This window comes from Hyla sarda, chromosome 10 (genome assembly GCF_029499605.1).
Source record: "Hyla sarda isolate aHylSar1 chromosome 10, aHylSar1.hap1, whole genome shotgun sequence".
Taxonomy (NCBI): domain Eukaryota; kingdom Metazoa; phylum Chordata; class Amphibia; order Anura; family Hylidae; genus Hyla; species Hyla sarda.
The window spans coordinates 32,107,823-32,128,937 of NC_079198.1; the positions used below are offsets into that span (position 1 = coordinate 32,107,823).

At 45.0% G+C, this 21,115-nt stretch overlaps 1 protein-coding gene across 3 annotated transcripts in view; it reads left to right on the forward strand.

Annotated features, from left to right (window-relative positions):
• Positions 1–21,115, forward strand: part of LOC130293846 (uncharacterized) — a 108,493-nt gene that overhangs the window by 58,331 nt on the left and 29,047 nt on the right. Inside the window, exon 4 of one of the 3 annotated variants that reach the window (XM_056543010.1) lies at positions 17,855–18,157. The exons of 1 other annotated variant lie outside the window; for it this stretch is intronic. In XM_056543010.1, the coding sequence (XP_056398985.1) occupies positions 17,855–18,157 (303 nt within the window). The remainder of the gene's footprint in view (positions 1–17,854; positions 18,158–21,115) is intronic. One more of the 3 variants, XM_056543011.1, reaches the window with a different exon arrangement.

Below are 21,115 nucleotides of genomic sequence, written 5' to 3' on the forward strand. Positions count from 1 at the left end.
GGGGTAGGCCGTGACGTCACGAGGGGCGGAGCCGTGATGTAGCAATGCTCCAACCCCTGTATTGCCCATCATTACGTGCAGAGCGAACTCGCTCTGTGAAGTAATGATAGCGCAGTGCCGCAACGGCGATTCCGGGGCTCCCCAGCAGCGGCACTGCGGCGATCTGACATCTTATCCAAAGGATGGGATGAGATGTCTAGGGGCGGAGTACCCCTTTAAAACACATTGAAAGTGTTAAGAGTAAACACGGAATAGGCATTTTAGGCCAAGTTATGTGTATTTTATGGGTTTAATCAAACATATAGCATTTCTACCTGTGTTTAACCCTTTAAGGACTCAGGGTTTTTCTGTTTTTTTTGCTCTTTTGTTTTTTACTCCCCAGCAGCAGGATCGTGGCGATCTGACATCTTATCCCCTATCCTTTGGATAGGGGATAAGATGTCTAGGGGCGGAGTACCCCTTTAATGTTAATGTTAAACACAGGTAAAAATATTATATGTTTGATTCAACCTATAAAATACAGGTGACTTGTCCTAAAATGCATACTGCATATTCACTTTCAACAATCTCCATGCGTGTTTATTATATCCTCAAAGACGCAGGGTGTACCTATATGTCCTGCCCCGCTCCCCTTTTATGACGTGGGGTGGTCTCGGGGGCTATTAGACGCCGAGACCCCTGGCTAATGCCGGAGATCACTGATCACAGTGATGCCCGGCATTAAACCTTTTAGATCAACTTTGATTGCGGTTTCTATAATGTAAAAAAAGCTATCCCAGATGCTCATGGTGGTGAAAAATAGTGGTGAAAAATGTGTTGCAACTGAAAATACTTCAGTGTTTCCCAAACAGTGAGCCTCTAGCTGTTGCAAAACTACATCTCCCACCATGACTCAACAATTTAAGACTGTCCGGTCATGTGAGGAGTTGAAGTTTTGCAACAGCTGGAGGCTCACTGTTTGGTACACACTGACCTATGGGTCATATTTCATTTTTTTGGGGGGGAGGGAGGGAATTAACAGTGTAAGGGTGTGTGTATGTGTAGTGTGTTACTCTTTATTACATGTAGGTGTAGTGCAGTATAGTGCTTTTAGGGTACGTGCACACGGTCGGGTTTACAGCGAGTTTCCTGCTGTATGAGCTGTGAAGGATATTCTACAGCAGATGCCAAAATTACTGTAAACCCATCCGTGTGAATGTACCCTGTACTTTTTGGGGGGAAAAAGCTTTAAAAAAAAAAAGGAGGGAACCACCAGCTGTTGCAAAACTACAACTACCAGCATGCACTAAGACTGTGTATGCTGGGAGGTCTGGTTTTGCAACAGCTGTAGGCATACAGGTTGGGGAACACTGAGTTAGGTAACAGACCCTAAGTCAGTGTTTCCCAAGCAGGGTGCCTCAAGCTGTTGCAAAACTACAACTCCCAGCATGCACAGTCTGTTAATGCATAACTTAAACACTGACCCCAATGAGTGCCATTGATCCAGATCACGATCCAGCCGTCGAGATCGTAATCCTGCCACTGATTTCACCGCCGGTCCTGATCGCAATCTTGCCGCTTGTCCCAATTGCGATATCATCGTTGGTTCTGTTCATGATCCCACTGCGGTAGCTCATGCACACCGACATGCACCCGCTCTGCTCGCCATCCCAACTACGGATAGGTGGACAGAGCGGGTGCCATCACACTGGAAACATCCAGGCAGGAGCGGTAATTGGTCAGACGGTCCTGAGTGACAAATCATCAATGCCACCTCCTTCCTGCTTATTAAGGGTAATTGGTGCTGTTTTGGACAGTACCAATCACCCTCATCTACCATCCCAATGGTTCACTAGAGACCTGATTGGCATGGAAGCGCCATGATTCGTTGGTCTGAATTGACCGGCAAATCACGACAAGGGGGGGTCTCAGGACTCCCCTGGGTGATTTGCATAGATGGCTGTTGTTAAATAGCTGCTAGTGGCAGTGATCAGAAGAGTAAAAATGTACAGATACGCTCTGGTGCCCTGCATCCTTAACAAGTTAAAAGCGTTGAAAGTGAACATGAATTAGCCACCTATAGCAAAGTTATGTGTATTTTCTGGGTTTCATTAAACCAAATATTTTTACCTGGATTTAAGACAGCAACACAGTTAAATGATTAATTCCTTCTGCTAATAATAGAGCTGATGCCAGGCTCACACGACCCATATCCTGTCAACATTTTAAAGTTCTGCGAGACAAATTTACCCTAAACATGTGAATGAGACTGGGTTCATTGGGCTCAGCTTGCTCATCTGTAATTATTAAGTACATTACCTAGGTCTGTCACATTTTTGTTTCTCGGTTCCTCTTGAGTTTTCTGTTCTCTTTTCATACTATACTGATTTTGGCATCTAAAGTTATACAGCCTTGTCTTTTTACTTTGGTTATGCTTTTCTAGGTCTTAGTGCACTCTGGTTGTATCATTTAAGATAGTTTGGATTTTCTGTTGTTGCCTTCTTTGTCATATTGTGTGCCATGCCTGGCTAATATTATTTATTTGTATCATCCTACAAACTACAAAAACATCAGTTCAAGTAACCTAATGGGAAGTTGCCATTTTGTACTTGGGAATCTGTATTAATACATGCTTGTATGACTTTTTGTGCAACTGTTGGGTGGTTATCCTACTGTGACCTAGTATAAGTCCTAGAGTTTCTGCGTACTGGGGTCTGGGGGGTAACCATAGGAGGTGCAGAGGTAGCAGTCACACCAGGGCCCTGTGACTGAAAGTACCCCATGACACCTTTGCCCCATAAGAAGACACCAGTAGTATAATTGACACATATTAGACATGGGGCCCTGTTACCGATTCTGCATTGGGGCCCAAAACTACTAAGTTACACCTCTGAGTGGGATTCATTGTTAGGGCTCAGGAAAAGTAACTGCTATAGGTGAAATATAGGCCCGAAGTCTAACAACCAGTCAGTGTCATTGCAGGCTGCTTTTTTTTTCAAAAGAATTTGTAAAAAAAAAAGTATGAAGTTGCCACTTACAATAACATAGAAGAATATAGCAATAGATTATACCGTGCAATTTGAGTCCAGTAAATGCCTGCAAAGGAAAATAAATATGTACTATAATTCAGCAGAGTTTGGGGCACCTTATTTTATATTCAGGTGTTTAATAGTGATGAGCAGCATAGGCCATATTCAAATTTGCGATATTTTGTGAATATATGGACGAATATTTGTCATATATTCACGAAATTGGCATGTTCGTTATATTCGTTCTTTTATGCGCATATGCAAAAATTTAACTGAGTGTTTGAACCATGGCAACTAGGTTAATGGGGGTACCAAATAGGGTTATTGGGGTTAATTGAAACTGGATGTAATGTGTAAGGCTGGGTATGAATGAATGGGATGTTAAATGGGCACTGTCATCAACTTTATTTTTTTATATTTTGTAGTACTTATGTACTACAACATATCTCTAATATACTTTTATTATTTTTTTTTTTTTTCATTAAAAAGGTTTAACCCCTTAAGGACCAATGACGTACCGATACGTCATTGGTCCTGCTCTTCTGATATAACGCGGGGTTACACAGTAACCCCGCGTCATATCATGGCGGGCCCAGCGTCATAGTGAAGCCAGGACCCGCCTCTAATAGCGCGCAGCGCCGATCGCGGCGCCGCGCGCTATTAACCCTTTAGCCGCGCGCTCAAAGCTGAGCCGCGCGGCTAAAAGTGAAAGTGAAAGTTCCCGGCTAGCTCAGTCGGGCTGTTCGGGATAGCCGCGGCTAATCGCGGCATCCTGAACAGCTGACAGGACAGCGGGAGGGCCCCTTCCTGCCTCCTCGCTGTCCGATCGCCGAATGACTGCTCAGTGCCTGAGATCCAGGCATGAGCAGTCATGCGGCAGAATCGTTGATCACTGGTTTCTTATGAGAAACCAGTGATCAATGATGAATATCAGTGTGTGCAGTGTTATAGGTCCCTATGGGAGCTATAACACTGCAAAAAAAAAGTGAAAAAAAAAAGTGAATAAAGATCATTTAACTCCTCCCCTATTAAAAGTTTGAATCACCCCCCTTTTCCAATAAAAAAAAAAACACAGTGTAAATAAAAATAAAAATAAACATATGTGGTATCACCGCGTGCGGAAATGTCCGAATTATAAAAATATATAATTAATTAAACCGCTCGGTCAATGGCGTGCGCGCAAAAAAATTCAAAAGTCCAAAATAGTGCATTTTTGGTCACTTTTTATATCATTTAAAAATGAATAAAAAGTGATCAATAAGTCCTATCAATGCAAAAATGGTACCGTTAAAGACTTCAGATCACGGCGCAAAAAATGAGCCCTCATACTGCCCCATACACGGAAAAATAAAAAAGTTATAGGGGTCAGAAGATGACAATTTTAAACGTATTAATTTTCCTGCATGTAGTTAGGATTTTTTCCAAAAGTCCGACAAAATCAAACCTATATAAGTAGGGTATCATTTTAATCATATGGACCTACAGAATACATATCAGGTGTCATTTTTACCGAAAAATGTACTACGTAGAAACGGAAGCCCCCAAAATTTACAAAACAGCGTTTTTTTTTTCAATTTTGTCGCACAATGATTTTTTTTCCCGCTTCACCATAGATTTTTGGGCAAAATGACTGACGTCATTACAAAGTAGAATTGGTGGCGCAAAAAATAAGCCATCATATGGATTTTTAGGTGTAAATTTGAAAGAGTTATGATTTTTTAAAGGCAAGGAGCAAAAAACGAAAATGCAAAAACGGAAAAACCTCCGGTCCTTAAGGGGTTAATTTACATTTAAAAACCAGCCACTGAAAAAGGACTGATTTTGGAGTGGCAATCAGTCCTTTTTCAGTTAGGCTGCACTCGCTCCCTGCCTGTCAATCAGACAGACGGGAGCGAGCGCATTGGTTCCCCGGCCACTGGCTGGGAGGTCACTCCTCCCGCACATCGCCGCCCGCTGCCGGACTCTGCAGTAACTGCAAGTGTAATGAGGGAACGGGTATGCGGGGCGGGGGGGAGGAGGAGGGAATGGGCTAGTGCCGTAGTGGGGGGGGGGGAACGGGGGAAAAAAAAATAGGATGGTGGGAGCTACCCTTTAAGGAACATAGGGGGAGATTTATCAAAACCTGTGCAAAGGAAAAGTTGCCCAGTTGCCCATAGCAACCAATCAGATCACTTCTTTCATTTTTCACAAGGCCTCTGCAAAATGAAAGAAGCGATCTGATTGGTTGCTATGGGCAACTGGACAATGTTTCCTTTGCACAGGTTTTGATACCTATGTTCCTTAACCTCCCATTCATTCCAAGCCTTAAAAATTACATCCAGTTTCAATTAACCCCAATAACCATATTTGGTACCCCCATTAACCTAGTTCTCACAGTTCAAACACTCAGTTAATTGCCAATTGATCTAGTTCCCACGGTTGAAAGGCTTTCTTAATTACCAATTGACCTACATTTGTCAATCACGAGTAAAGTTTAACCACAACACTGTAACACTCTGTCCCACCCCGGGACTCAAACCACCACCAGGGTCTCCCATACACTGTATTGAAAGATGATATTATATAGATAGGATTGTATAGGTCTCCCAAATAAATACAAAAAAAGAAAGAACAAAAGGGAACCTCTAAAACTTAGCTTTTACTGTGCACATCTAAAATGTACAAAAATATCAAAATTGAAATAGTGGAAAAATAGAAAAATATATTACATTAAATGGCCGCCATCAGTCTCAACCAAAAGTAATTATATATATATATATATATATATATGTGTTCCTATACTGCGGTCATCTCTACCAGAAGTGAGGTTAATTTACTGTAGCGCAACTATTGTGCCTCACTCTTTCATGCCCGAGATGACCCGTATCACATATACTCTAAAATCAGAGTACAAAGACTGCACACAATTCACCGCAAGCAGGCAGTCCAACCGTATGCAGTTATTAGTTACTCTCTAAAGCAGCTGTTTTCTCTTTGATCCATGTTCACACTGTGTCAATATGCATAGACTACACTCGGGTGGGTCCACCCACAATATGTTACAATGTAATTATTAATGGTGGTATTTTTTGCTGAATATGCATCTGTTCACATTGCTGAATTCCAATATTGAAATGGTTTTCTCTCAAAAAATTCTGTTTACTGTCCATACAAATTAGAGTCCCTTGATGACCGGGGTGGATGAACTATTAGTTAGAAAAAGAAAACCAACAGAGTCCAGAGTTCACACTACGGCACATCCACGTCCAGACATACAGCCTTCTGTCAGCAAAACAGATTATTTTCATTGACCAACAGACCAGGTCGTGGTTTTAAGCAGTCCACCAATTTCAGCATATGTGGATGTGACAAAATATAGTCCTTAAATTAAATCATCCATATTGACCAGCGTTTGGAGACAGTTTCCTGTGTACATCAGCACTATATTCTATTCATCAATGCACAGAAAGAAGCCCCATCCAGTGCACGTGTAACCAATTTACACTCTGCAGTAGTAACACTTCACTTGTGTTCACACTCTGCGGTTTGGATAATTCACTTCTAATCAGCAGCTATGGCAGTTATCCATGTTAGAACTGCATTTCACTTCAAGCCAGAGATACCCCATCATATTATAGCTTGGATGTATTTTATATATAGTCGCAGTTAATATGACAGAAGTTCACACTGTGCGGTATATTTCTCCATATTCTCTCATATTAGCTTGGATGTATCAATATGTAATCGCACTCAATATCCCAGGAGTTCACACTGTGCGGTATATTTCTCCACTGCTTCTACATATAACAAATAGCCGCTCATCACATTATCCAAGTTAGTATAGTGGATGAAAGTAGCAGTGTAGTGTGACATAATTTTGCCGCATCTATCGATGAGATATATAGTGTGATCAGGGCCAAATCTGCAGATTTGTACTTTCAGTAAAATATAGCTGTCATTGTAATGATCAAAGAAATATCTCCTGATGGTAATATACATGTGCTGGTATAGATGTGCTGTTGTGTACACTTATCTGTCTCCATAGATGCTTTGTGGATCAGATCCAGGCGTCTATTTGATAGTCCATTGCTGCTTGTTACGCCTAGCGCTCCGGGTCCCCGCTCCTCCCCGGAGCGCGTACGGCGTCTCTCTCTCCGCAGCGCCCCGGTCGGTCCCGCTGACCGGGAGCGCTGCACTGTCATGGCCGTCGGGGATGCGATTCGCACAGCGGGATGCGCCCGCTCGCGAATCGCATCCCAGGTCACTTACCCGTTCCCGTCCCCTGCTGTCATGTGCTGGCGCGCGCGGCTCCGCTCTCTAGGGCGCGCGCGCGCCAGCTCCCTGAGACTTAAAGGGCCAGTGCACCAATGATTGGTGCCTGGCCCAATTAGCTTAATTGGCTTCCACCTGCTCCCAGACTATATCTGATCTCTGCCCCTGCACTCCCCTGCCGGATCTTGTTGCCTTTGAGCCTAGTGAAAGCGTTACTGTGTTTGTCCATACTGTGTACTTGACCTCCTGCTATTACCTTATTGACTACGATCCTTGCTGCCTGCCCCGACCTTCTGCTACGTCCGACCTTGCTTCTGTCTACTCCCTTGTACCGCGCCTATCTTCAGCAGTCAGAGAGGTTGAGCCGTTGCTAGTGGATACGACCTGGTCACTACCGCCGCAGCAAGACCATCCCGCTTTGCGGCGGGCTCTGGTGAAAACCAGTAGTGACTTAGAACCGGTCCACTAGCACGGTCCACGCCAATCCCTCTCTGGCACAGAGGATCCACCTCCTGCCAGCCGGCATCGTGACAGTAGATCCGGCCATGGATCCCGCTGAGGTTCCCCTGCCTTATATCTCTGATCTCACCACGGTGGTCGCCCAGCAATCCCGACAGATCGCCCATCTAACCCACCAGCTGTCGGAAATGTCCACCATTGTGCAGCAACTTCAGTCGCAACTTCTGCCTCTGCTACAGCAGCAACCATCTCCTCCGCCAGCTCCTGCACCCCTTCCGCAGCGAGTGGCCACTCCTAGCCTCCGCTTGTCCTTGCCGGACAAATTTAATGGGGACTCTAAGTTTTGCCGTGGCTTTCTTTCGCAATGTTCCCTGCACTTGGAGATGATGTCGGACCAGTTTCCTACTGAAAGGTCTAAGGTGGCTTTCGTAGTCAGCCTTCTGTCTGGAAAAGCCCTGTCATGGGCCACACCGCTCTGGGACCGCAATGACCCCGTCACTGCCTCTGTACACTCCTTCTTCTCGGAAATTCGAAGTGTCTTTGAGGAACCTGCCCGAGCCTCTTCTGCTGAGACTGCCCTGCTGAACCTGGTCCAGGGTAATTCTTCCGTTGGCGAGTACGCCATACAATTCCGTACTCTTGCTTCTGAACTTTCCTGGAATAATGAGGCCCTCTGCGCGACCTTTAAAAAAGGCCTATCCAGCAACATTAAAGATGTTCTGGCCGCACGAGAAACTCCTGCTAACCTGCATGAACTCATTCATCTAGCCACTCGCATTGACATGCGTTTTTCTGAGAGGCATCAAGAGCTCCGCCAGGAAAAAGACTTAGATCTCTGGACACCTCTCCCACAGTCTCCATTGCAATCTGCGCCTAGGCCTCCCGCCGAGGAGGCCATGCAAGTGGATCGGTCTCGCCTGACCCTGGAAGAGAGGAATCGCCGTAGGGAAGAGAATCTTTGTCTGTACTGTGCCAGTACCGAACATTTTTTGGTGGATTGCCCTATCCGTCCTCCACGTCTGGGAAACGCACGCTCGCACCCAGCTCTCGTGGGTGTGGCGTCTCTTGATGCTAAGTCGGCTTCTCCACGTCTCACGGTGCCTGTACGGATTTCTCCTTCAGCCAACTCTTCCCTCTCAGCCGTGGCCTGCCTGGACTCTGGTGCTTCTGGGAATTTTATTCGGGAGTCCTTGGTGAATAAATTCCGCATCCCAGTGACCCGTCTCGTCAAGCCACTCCACATTTCCGCGGTCAACGGAGTCAGGTTGGATTGCACCGTGCGTTACCGCACGGAGCCCCTCCTAATGTGCATCGGACCTCATCACAAAAAAATTGAGTTTTTGGTCCTCTCCAATTGCACTTCCGAAATTCTCCTTGGACTACCCTGGCTTCAACACCATTCCCCAACCCTGGATTGGTCCACAGGGGAGATCAAGAGCTGGGGTACCTCTTGCTTCAAGGACTGCCTTAAACCGGTTCCCAGTACTCCCTGCCGTGACCCTGTGGTTCCCCCTGTATCCGGTCTCCCTAAGGTCTTTATGGACTCTGCCTGCCATAAGAAGTGCCTCTCCCCCCCTCCCAGTCCAGTCAGGCAAGCCTCGGTGCCTCCTCATGGCCCTCATGGTCCTGGTGTCACACTGCCCCGTGCCAGGCCTCGCCCTCTGCCCTCCCTCCCCATTCCCACTCCTGCTGTACTGCCTGCCGTTGAGGAATCCCTCCATTCTTTCCCGGTGTCCTCATCCCAGGGGAGGCAGTTACCGGACAAAGAGAAGGGGAGACTAAGGGGGGGGGGGGTACTGTTACGCCTAGCGCTCCGGGTCCCCGCTCCTCCCCGGAGCGCGTACGGCGTCTCTCTCTCCGCAGCGCCCCGGTCGGTCCCGCTGACCGGGAGCGCTGCACTGTCATGGCCGTCGGGGATGCGATTCGCACAGCGGGACGCGCCCGCTCGCGAATCGCATCCCAGGTCACTTACCCGTTCCCGTCCCCTGCTGTCATGTGCTGGCGCGCGCGGCTCCGCTCTCTAGGGCGCGCGCGCGCCAGCTCCCTGAGACTTAAAGGGCCAGTGCACCAATGATTGGTGCCTGGCCCAATTAGCTTAATTGGCTTCCACCTGCTCCCAGACTATATCTGATCTCTGCCCCTGCACTCCCCTGCCGGATCTTGTTGCCTTTGAGCCTAGTGAAAGCGTTACTGTGTTTGTCCATACTGTGTACTTGACCTCCTGCTATTACCTTATTGACTACGATCCTTGCTGCCTGCCCCGACCTTCTGCTACGTCCGACCTTGCTTCTGTCTACTCCCTTGTACCGCGCCTATCTTCAGCAGTCAGAGAGGTTGAGCCGTTGCTAGTGGATACGACCTGGTCACTACCGCCGCAGCAAGACCATCCCGCTTTGCGGCGGGCTCTGGTGAAAACCAGTAGTGACTTAGAACCGGTCCACTAGCACGGTCCACGCCAATCCCTCTCTGGCACAGAGGATCCACCTCCTGCCAGCCGGCATCGTGACACTGCTGATGGCTCCAAATTTCTTACTATATCCATATATTAAGGGTCCAACGCGTTTCAATAGCTCAGAATCTTCAGGGACCTTTAATAAGCTTGGTCTCCTTGTTTTGTTACAGTGCATACATAGCACCGTGCATTGATGGCTCTGATGGCGGCCGTCATATTGAGTGCGATTACATATTGATACATCCAAGCTAATATGAGAGAATATGGAGAAATATACCGCACAGTGTGAACTTCTGTCATATTAACTGCGACTATATATAAAATACATCCAAGCTATAATATGATGGGGTATCTCTGGATTGAAGTGAAATGCAGTTCTAACATGGACGTAACTCATCTGCTTCACTGACCCTGCAAGACAGCCGACAGACAAGTAACCCCGACCCCACAAGACAGCCGCAGACAAGTAACCCCGACCCCGCAAGACAGCCGCAGACAAGTAAGGAAAGGGGAAGAGTGGTCTTCAACCTGCGGACCTCCCAGATGTTGCAAAACTACAACTCCCAGCATGCCCAGACAGCAGTTGGCTGACCGGGCATGCTGGGAGTTGTAGTTTTGCAACATCTGGAGGTCCGCAGGTTGAAGACCACTGATCATGCCATAGGAGGAACATGATGGGGGGATGATGAGACGGGGAAATGATGAGGGGGGGGAATGATGGGGGGATGAGACAGGGGGAAATGATGAGGGGGGGATGAGACGGGGGAAATGATGAGGGGGGAATGATGAGGGAAATGATGAGATAGGGTGGGGGGATGATGAGACAGGGTGGGGGGATGATGAGGGGAAATGATGAGGGACATGATGAGACAGGGTGGGGGGATGATGAGACAGGGTGGGGGGATGATGAGGGGAAATGATGGGGGACATGATGAGACAGGATGGGGGGAATGATGAGGGGGGAATGATGAGGGGGGAATGATGGGGGACATGATGAGACAGGGTGGGGGGATGATGAGACAGGGGGAAATGATGGTGGGGGAGGCACTAAATGCTTAATGTCTGTATGGCTACTGGTGGTCTATGACAGGGGGAAATGAAGAGACATGGGGGGATGATGAGACATGGGGGTGGCGATGAGACGGGTAAATGTGGCACAGGGACTGATAAAAGGGAAGGAATCATGTGGCACTGGAGTCATTTATTTTAATTTTTTTTTTTTACTTAAATTTCCCTGTTAAAATGAGGGTGCGTGTTATACGCCAGTGCGTGTTATATGCCAATAAATACGGTACATAAAACATTTTTTTGTGAAAGCTGCGACACCTCCGGTGCTGCACAATACTATCCTGTGACATATTTATCTCTGAGGGAACTTCACCCTCCGTTGAGCAAGCATTGGACATGGCCACACAGGTTCAGGAAAAAAAAAACACTCCAGTTAAAAATAAAATCCATTTCACATGGTGGCTATAAACCCACAAAAGAAAAAAACTTACGTCGCTTGCTGATATACTGCAGGAGGGACTCCGAAATGGCTGCTCTACAGGGTAGAATACACTGTCCTCTGTGGTGGTAAGTTCAAGTGTAAAAGGCGCTGTGAACAGCTGATTTCAACATTTGTGCCAAAATTACTAACAACTTGCACCAAATGATAAATTTGGTGCATGTCCACAAAAACAAAAGTGGTAAAAAAAAGCGTAAAAAGAAACTGGCCAACATTTATCATTGTCTTTAGACAGTTTTTTGTGTCAACAAAAGGCACAAAAAGGCGCAAGCAGGGTTTATTTGCGCCTTTTTTGCGCCTTTTTGTTTAAACATTTCTACTGATTTTGAGTTGCAATCCACTGAATTTGGCAATATACATGATATGGAAGGGATTTAGGAACTGCGCCTTTTTGTAAAAAGGTGCAAAAAAGGCGCAAAGCCACTGAAAAGTCTGTAATTATAATTATCATTCTGATTCCGAGATTGTTTTTTCGTGACATATTCTACTTTAACATAATGGTAACATTTTGTGGTAACTTGCATCCTTTCTTGGTGAAAAATCCCCAAATTTGATGAAAAATTTGAAAATTTTGCATTTTTCTAACTTTGAAGCTCTCTGCTTGTAAGGAAAATGGATATTCCAAATAATTTTTTTTATTCACATATACAATATGTCCACTTTATGTTTGCATCATAAAATTGACAAGTTTTAACTTTTGGAAGACACCAGAGAGCTTCAAAGTTCAGCAGCAATTTTCCAATTTTTCACAAAATTTTCAAACTCACTATTTTTCAGGGACCAGTTCAGGTTTATAGTGGATTTGAAGGGTCTTCATCATAGAAAAACCCCATAAATGACCCCATTATAAAAACTACACCCCCTAAAGTATTCAAAATGACATTCAGTCAGCGTTTTAATCATTTAGGTGCTTCACAGGAATAGCAGCAAAGTGAAGGAGAAAATTCACAATCTTCATTTTTTCCACTCGCATTTTCTTGTAGACCCAATTTTTGAATTTTTACAAGGGGTAAAAGGAGAAAATTTATACTTATATTTGTAGCCCAATTTCTCTCGAGTAAGGACATACCTCATATGTCTATGTAAAGTGTTCGGCGGGCGCAGTAGAGGGCTCAGAAGCGAAGGCGCGACAAGGGGATTTTGGAGAGTACGTTTTTCTGAAAGGGTTTTTGGGGGGCATGTTGCATTTAGGAAGCTCCTATGGTGCCAGAACAGCAAAAAAAAAAAAAAAACACATGGCATACCATTTGGGAACTAGACCCCTTGAGGAACGTAACAAGGAATAAAGTGAGCCTTAATACCCCACAGGTGTTTCACGACTTTTGCATATGTAAAAAAAAAAAAAAAAACATTTCACAAAAATATGTTTCCCCCCAAATTTCACATTTTTGCAAGGGTTAATAGCAGAAAATACCCCCCAAAATTTGTAACCCCATCTCTTCTGAGTATGGAGGTACCCCATAAGTTGGCCTGAAGTGCACTACGGGTGAACTACAATGCTCAGAAAAGAAGGAGTCATATTTGGCTTTTTGAGAGCAAATTTTGCTCGGGGGGCATGTCCCATTTAGGAAGCCCCTATGGTGCTAGGACAGCAAAAAAAAAAACACATGGCAAACTATTATGGAAACTAACTATTACGGTGAACGTAACAAGGGGTTAAGTGAACCTTTATACCCCACAGGTGTTTCACGACTTTTGCATATGTAAAACATTTTTTTTTTACCTAAAATGTTTTCCCAAAAATGTAACATTTTTAAAAAGGTAAAAGCAGAAAATACCCTCCAAATTTTGTAACACAATTTCTCCCGAGTACGGCGATGCCCCATATGTGACCCTAAACTGTTGCCTTGAAATACGATAGGGCTCCAAAGTGAGAGCGCCATGCCCATTTGAGACCTAAATTAGGGACTTGCATAGGGGTGGACAGAGGGGTATTCTACGCTAGTGATTCCCAAACAGGGTGCCTCCAGCTGTTGTAAAACTCCCAGCTTGCTTGGACAGTCAGTGGCAGTCTGGTAATACTGGGAGTAGTTGTTCTGCAACAGCTGGAGGCTCCGTTTTGGAAACCGTGGCGTACCAGACATTTTTCATTTTTATTGGGGAGGGGGGCTGTGTATATGTAGTGTTTTTTACTTTATTTTGTGGTGGTGTCTTTTTTTTTTTGTAGGGTACAGTCGCACGGGCAGGGGTTCACAGTAGTTTCTCGCTGGCAGTTTGAGCTGCGGTAGAAAATTTGCCGCAGCTTAAACTTGCAGCCGGATTCTTACTGTAAACCTCTACCCATCCAGCTGTTGCAAAACTACAACTCCCAGCATGCGCTGACAGACTGTACATGCTGAGAGTTTTAGTTTTGCAGCAGCTGTAGGCACACTGGTTATGTATCACTGAGTTTGCGACCTAACTCAGTGTTTCACAACCAGTGTGCCTCCAGCTGTTGCAAAACTACAATCCCCAGCATATATGGTGCATGCTGGGAGTTGTAGTTTGCAACAGCTGGAGGCAAACCGGTCGTGAAACACTGAGTTAGGTAAAAGAAAACTCTGAGTTTCACAACCAGTGTGCCTTCAGCTGTTGCAAAACTACAACTATCAGCAGTCACCGACAGCCAATGGGCAAGCTGGGAGTTGTAGTTATGCAACCAGCAGATGCACCACTACAACTCCCAGCATGCACTTTAGCTGTTTGTGCAAGCTGGGAGTTGTAGTTATACAACAACTGAAGGTACACTTTTCCATAGAAAAAATGTGCCTCCAGCTGTTGCAAAACTATAAGTCCCAGCACGCCCATAAGTGTTGTGGTGGTCTGCCTCCTGCTGTTGCATAACTACAGCTCCCAGCATGCCCTTTTTGCCTGCTGGGAGCGGTTGCTAAGCAACAGCAGGAGGCTGTCACTCACCTCCTACTGTTGCTCCGGGACACAGGTCAGTCCCTCGCCGCCGTAGCTCCTGGGGCCCCAATCCCAACAGGGACGCCGGGGATCGGGGGCCCCAGCTGCCGGGGTCCACGTCCTGCACCCGCTCACGTCCTCCGGAAGAGGGGCGGAGCGGGTTGCGGGAGTGACACCCGCAGCAAGTGCCCTGATTGGTCGACCGGTAAACCGGCCGACGAATCAGGGCGATCGTGAGGTGGCACCAGTGCCACCTCACCCCTGCTGGCTCTGGCTGTTCGGGGCTGTCAGAGACGGCCCCGATCAGCCAGTAATTCCGGGTCACCGGGTCACTGGAGACCCGATTGACCCGGAATCGCCGCAGATCGCTTGACTGAGTTGTCCAGCGATCTGCGGCCATCGCCGACATGGGGGGGGCATAATGAACCCCTGGGCGATATGCCGCGATGCCTGCTGAACGATTTCAGCAGGCATCCGGCTCCGGTCCCCAACCGGATAGCGGTGGGGACCGGAATTCCCACGGGCGTATGGATACGCCCTGCGTCTTAAGGACTCGGAATGCAGGGTGTATCCATACGCCCTGCGTCCTGAAGAGGTTAACCAGGCAGCATCCTACGCTCCCCTGCGATGTACAATGTATTTTTACTTTCACTTTTAAATTCCCCACCGGGAGCCCTGAATGGCCCTCAAATGTATGACCCCCATGCATATTTATAATAATGCATGCATATTTATAATAATTCATTGGCCCCAGTGTGTTTATAATAATTAATTGGCCTCAGTGTGTTTGTAAGACTGCATTGCCCCAAGTGTGCTTATCCTTATTCCTATCACCCCCCCCCCCCCCCCCCCCCGTGTCCTTATTTCCCCTGAGGAGCAGGGAAGAAGCGGGACATGTCGGGAACCGGCGGCGGTGAATGAATTAATGAAGCCGACATGTCCTGCATGTAGGCTTCATTCATTCACTGCCGATGACATGCTGACTGACGTACAAGATGTTTTTAATTTTTATTGGGGGGGTGACAATGTAAGGTGTAGTGAATATGTAGTGTTTTACTCTTTATTATGTGTTAGTGTAGTGTAGTGTTTTTAGGGTACATTCACACGGGCCGGGGTTTACAGTGAGAAACTTGCTGTAAACCCCCACCCATGTGAATATACCCTGTACATTCACGTGGGGGGGGGCAAAACTACAACTCCCAGCATGCACTGACAGACCGTGCATGCTGGGAGTTGTAGTTATGCAACAGCTAAAGGCACACTGGTTGGGGATTGGGATTGGGAAACACTGAGTTAGGTAACAGACTACTGCAGTGTTTCCGCGCCACTGTCTGTTTCCTAATTCAGTGTTTCCCATCCCATGTGCCTCCAGCTGTTGAAAAACTACAGCTCCCAGCATGCATGGTCTGTCAGTGCATGCTGGGAGTTATAGTTTTGCAACAGCAGTAATACTGAGTTAGGAAACAGACAATGTTACCCAACCAGTGTGCCTCCAGTTGTTGCAATACTACTGCTCCCAGCATGCCCTGACAGCAGTAGGGCATGTTGGGAGTTGAAGTTATGCAACAAATGGAAGAGAACAATTTGGAGACCACTGTCTAGTGGTCTCCAAACTGTAGCCCTCCAGATATTGCAAGACTTCAACGCCAAGCATGCCCAGACTGCCCTGGCATGCTAGGAGTTGTAGTTCGGCAACATCTGAAGGGCCAGTCTTGGCTTGCTTTGAATTGACATCTGGATAGTGATCTCCAAACAGTGCCCTTCCAGATGTTGCAAAACTACAACTCCCAGCATGCTGAGACTGTCCAAGCATGCTGGGAGTTGTAGTTCTGCAACATCTGAAGGGGCAGATGTTACAGAACTACAACTCCCAGCATGCCTGGACAGTCTGGGCATGCTTAGAGTTGTAGTTTTGCAACATCTGGAAGGACAGTGGTCTCCAAACTGTGGCCCTCCAGATGTTGCAAAACTACAACTCCCAGCTTGTCCAGACAGCCAAAGGCTGTCTGGGCATGCTGGAAGTTGTAGTTTTGAAACTCCTAGATACAGCAGTGAAGATCACTTTACAGCAATCTTCACTGCTGCATCTGGGAAACTGCCACCGCTGCCTCCACTTGCCTGTGTCAGCCGCCGGTCCATGGTCCTTGGTAACACATGAAGCCAGGTAACTCCTGTCCCTGAACGTTAACCCCCGCCCCTGCTCTGCGATTTGCCGATCAGTCCTGATCAGCCAATCGCAGGTATAGAAGGAGGTGGCACCCCTGCTACCCCGCTCCTATTATTTAGGATGATTTGGGGCCTGCACTAGTTGGGAAAGGTGATTGTCCTTTATAATTGCCAAAATTCTGTTTCCATTGCTTTACCTACAGGTTTCAGCTTCACAGTCAATGTCAGGATAGTTAAAGTCCCCCATAATAATGACTTCCCCCTTCTTTGCTACTCCATCTATTTGTCCTATGAGTAGGTTTTCTGTTGCTTCTGCCCTGGTACAATATGATGAAATCTAGCATTGATGTACACATGCCAGCACCCAGTGAGCAAGTCAGTGTCCACTAGTGCACATCAACATTAGCAATGGCGTCTGCATTAGGTGGTTTCTTGTAATCATTAGTAGTGTTGAGCGGCATATATTCGCTAAATTCGCATATTCGTAATATTCGCGTTTTATTTTCGCATATGCAACAATTTGCGTATGCAAAAATTTGCATATGCGAAAATTAACATATGCAAATTTTCACATATGCAAATTTTCGCATGTGCGAAAATTCGCTCGCCAGTCTCACACAGTAGTATTAGAGCCTTCTTTACACCACACAAGCTGGAAGCAGAGAGGGGTGATCACTGTGATGTGTACTGTAAAAAAAAATATATATATATATTCATAATTACGAATTTATAGTGCTATATTCGCGAATATTTGCGAATTCGTGAATATGCGATATTCGCAAATAAAATTCGTATTGCGAATATTCGCGAGCAACACTAATCATTAGATGCTGCTGGGGAATCATTATCCTAATGTGAACTAAGGAAGGTGTGAAGCCGCCTAGAGTCGATCTATTAGATAAATTCCTATTTATCCTGCATGGTTTTATTATATTTTAATTAATAAATTAATTTAATTTCCAAACTGAAGAAATTTCACTGTACCTCATAAGGGTTTGTAAATTTGTGCTGCTCACATAGAAACAAAGAATGTGTTGGCAGGTAGGAACCAATCAGCCCATCTAGTCTGCTCAATATTTCTGAATTCTTAGTTATGTTACCTCTCAAAAATCACAACTTTTCCAGATCCAAAAAAACCGAAAATCTCAGCAGCACATGTACAGGATGATATAGAAGACACAAAGGTCCTAATAACCTGCAGCGCACCAGACCCTCCAGAACAATGCAGAGTTAAGCGATTTTTCCTGTATTCAGGAAAGGTGGAAATAAGAGATTTGTCAGCTAACGGAAGTTCTAGACAAGTGACATTTGAATGTTCCAACCTCACAGCAAAATACAGATGTTCTTATGTTTTAGAAGTCAAAGAAAAATCTCATCATCTGATTACATCACCACTCAGTAATACAGTGACACCTACAAAACATAAAGGTAAGTGTAAATTGATTAAAAAAAAATAAAAAAAAATTGGATGCTCTTAGTTTTTTTGTCATGTTTATATATTTATTTATTGTTTTTTGTTTTTTTGTGTCATGGATGCTTTGTCAGTCCACTATGAGTTGATCATATATAACAATGTTTTTTGCATAATGGAAATGTATGTTTTACTCAAAGGGTTGGCAGCTGCTATTCTGAAAAATAAAAATCTATTCCTGTAGAAACTTTTAGAATGAAATAAGATAAAACACAAATAAATAAGTGGAGCAATTTTGGCCATGATAGATGTTGGGTGAAGGTAATTTTCACCATGATCCCACCATCACAAGAAAGGTGGGACCTCCAGTAGCCTGAGAAATTTACTATAAGTTAAATCAGGAATTGGCATCAATTATAGCTGAAATCCATACCAGCTCATAGCATTTCAACAGCCATAATGTTAAACTTTAAAGGGGGCATTTATCAATTTTGCCTGTTGACAGTTTCTTTTTACCCTTTTTTTTTCACTTTGGTTTTCGTGGACATGCTCCAAATTTATCATTTGGTGCAAGTTGTTAGTAATTTTGGCCCAAATGTTGAAATCAGCCGTTCACAGCACCTTTTACACAGAACTTACCACTACAGAGGACGCGTATTTTACCCTGTAGAGCAGCCATTTCGGAGTCCCTCCTGCAGTATATCAGCAGGCGACATGAGTTATTTTCTTTTGTGGGGTTTATAGCCACCATGTGAAATGGATTTTATTTTCAACTTGAGTATTTTTATTTTTTTTTGTTACTTTAGTGCAGTGGTCTTCAACCTGCAGACCTCCAGATGTTGCAAAGCTACAATTCCCAGCATGCCCGGACAGCCAACGGCAGGTTGGAGACCACTGCTTTAGTGCTTACCTTTCCTGAACCTGTGTGGCCATGTTCAATGCTGGCTCAACGGAGGGTGAAGGTTTCTCAGAGACAACTATGTCACAGGATAGTATTGCGCAGCCCCGGAGGCGTCGCTGCTTTCACAAAAAAAAAATGTTTTATGTATTTTGACGCCTTTACATTTTCTTACATTGCTATGTGTGTTTTCCATGTGCAAAATTTCTTGAAGGTGAATTGCGCCCAAAAAAAACGAAAGGCGCAAAATTGCACCAAAGATCGACTGGCGCAAATGATGAATTACTGACTAAAGTTAAAATCACACGCAGGACCGTGTGATTTTGAGAAAGTTGTAAAAATGACAGTGGAGAAAATGCGCAAAACTTTGGTGCAAAAAGACACTGTGCCAAAGTATTGCGCCAAAGTTACAGGAAAAAACACAAAAATCCTTTGATAAATACCCCCCTATGTGTTTCTATTTTGTGATTGCCATTTTGGGGTATATATTGATTTTATTAATTTAATTAATTTCTTTTAGGGGGCTAGAGAAAAACAATAACTAATATCTACCAGAGACAAAAATTCGATTTTAGACAACATAATAACTTGTGCATTGATGATGATTGAACGCTGACGGCATGTTACCTTGTTATTCTATGGTGGTAGAAAAAGGCCATTGACTCACATCCCTGTTCTGTCCCAAATTAGAATTGTTTCTCCTATCTAAACCAGTAACTGATATACGGTCAAGACGTAAACCAGAGCAGTGTTGTGGACTAGATTTCTAGACAATGTAAACTTTGAATTTAGCTTTATGTTCAAATTTTCTAAAATTCAAGATGTAAATTGAAAGAAGACACCTAGATGGCAGATTGAGATGAGTGAGCTGGCAAACCCAGTTTCGCTTTGAACTTTCGAACACTGCCAAGTTTTGCTCGCATGAACCTTGCAATGGTGGTAATAAAAGCAAAAGGGATGAGGAGTGACTAGTTGACTAGTAAGTGAGTAATAAATCCCCCCTTAAACATAAAAGTAACTTCCAACCTTCAATAAAAAAGAAAAATGTCTGGTAAAAGAATTGTCAGATGGGATAGAGGATGTCATCTCTTTATGGTACCCTGCCATGTGGAAATTATTTTCTATTTTACCAGATGCAGCAAACCAGGAACAGTGTATTCTCTGCAAAAAGAAAGTAAAGCATAGCTACGGTCTTATTTGACCAAGTATAGTCTTATGCAAGCATGTGGAGTGGCATCACAAGGCCTGGCTACAAGGATCAATAGCCCACCAATGCCTGCGGTCTGGTGGCTACAGCTAACACTAATTCCCCTCTGTCTGCTGTCCACTGGCTACAGCTACCACTAGTCCACCAATGCCTGCTGTCCACTGGCTACAGCTACCACTAGTCCACCAATGCCTGCTGTCCACTGGCTACATCTACCACTAGTCCACCAATGCCTGCTGTCCACTGGATTAAGCTACCACTACCAAGTTCACAATGCCTGCTGACACTGACAACTGTATTGTGTGCATGAGGGAAAGAGATAAGAACTGGATAGCCATACTCTAAGACTCTCTGTATAAAGCCATATTGGAGGAATTTTTTTTCACCTTCCAACAAGAAGGCTAAATAGGATTTTTATATGGACAAGCTAAGCAGCCAGCTTGCCAAGGCTTTCTAACAGTAAGCACTTGCTGAATGGGAGTTCATCCTCTGCCCCCTGCTAATTTGGAGCTTTACTCTGTCCTGCTTATTGGCTAGTACAATTCCCACCAGTCCACCACTGCCTGCTGTCCACTGGCTACTACAATTCCCACCAGTCCACCACTGTCTGTATCTGCTGGCTACTACAACTCCCACCAGTCCACCACCCTTAGCTGCTATGGCTAATACCAGCCAGGCCTACACATACAGAAGCCATGATTCCCAAAAATTGGATCATTTTTTGGCTTTTCAAACAAGAGCTATTTTTTCTTCACTTTGGAAAGCCAATCTCCCAAAAGGAAAATGCTATTGCACTTTAACACAGGGAGGCATCTGCCAACAAAAAGGTATACTTTATGCGGCTTATTTTAGTGTTAAAAATCATTTTAA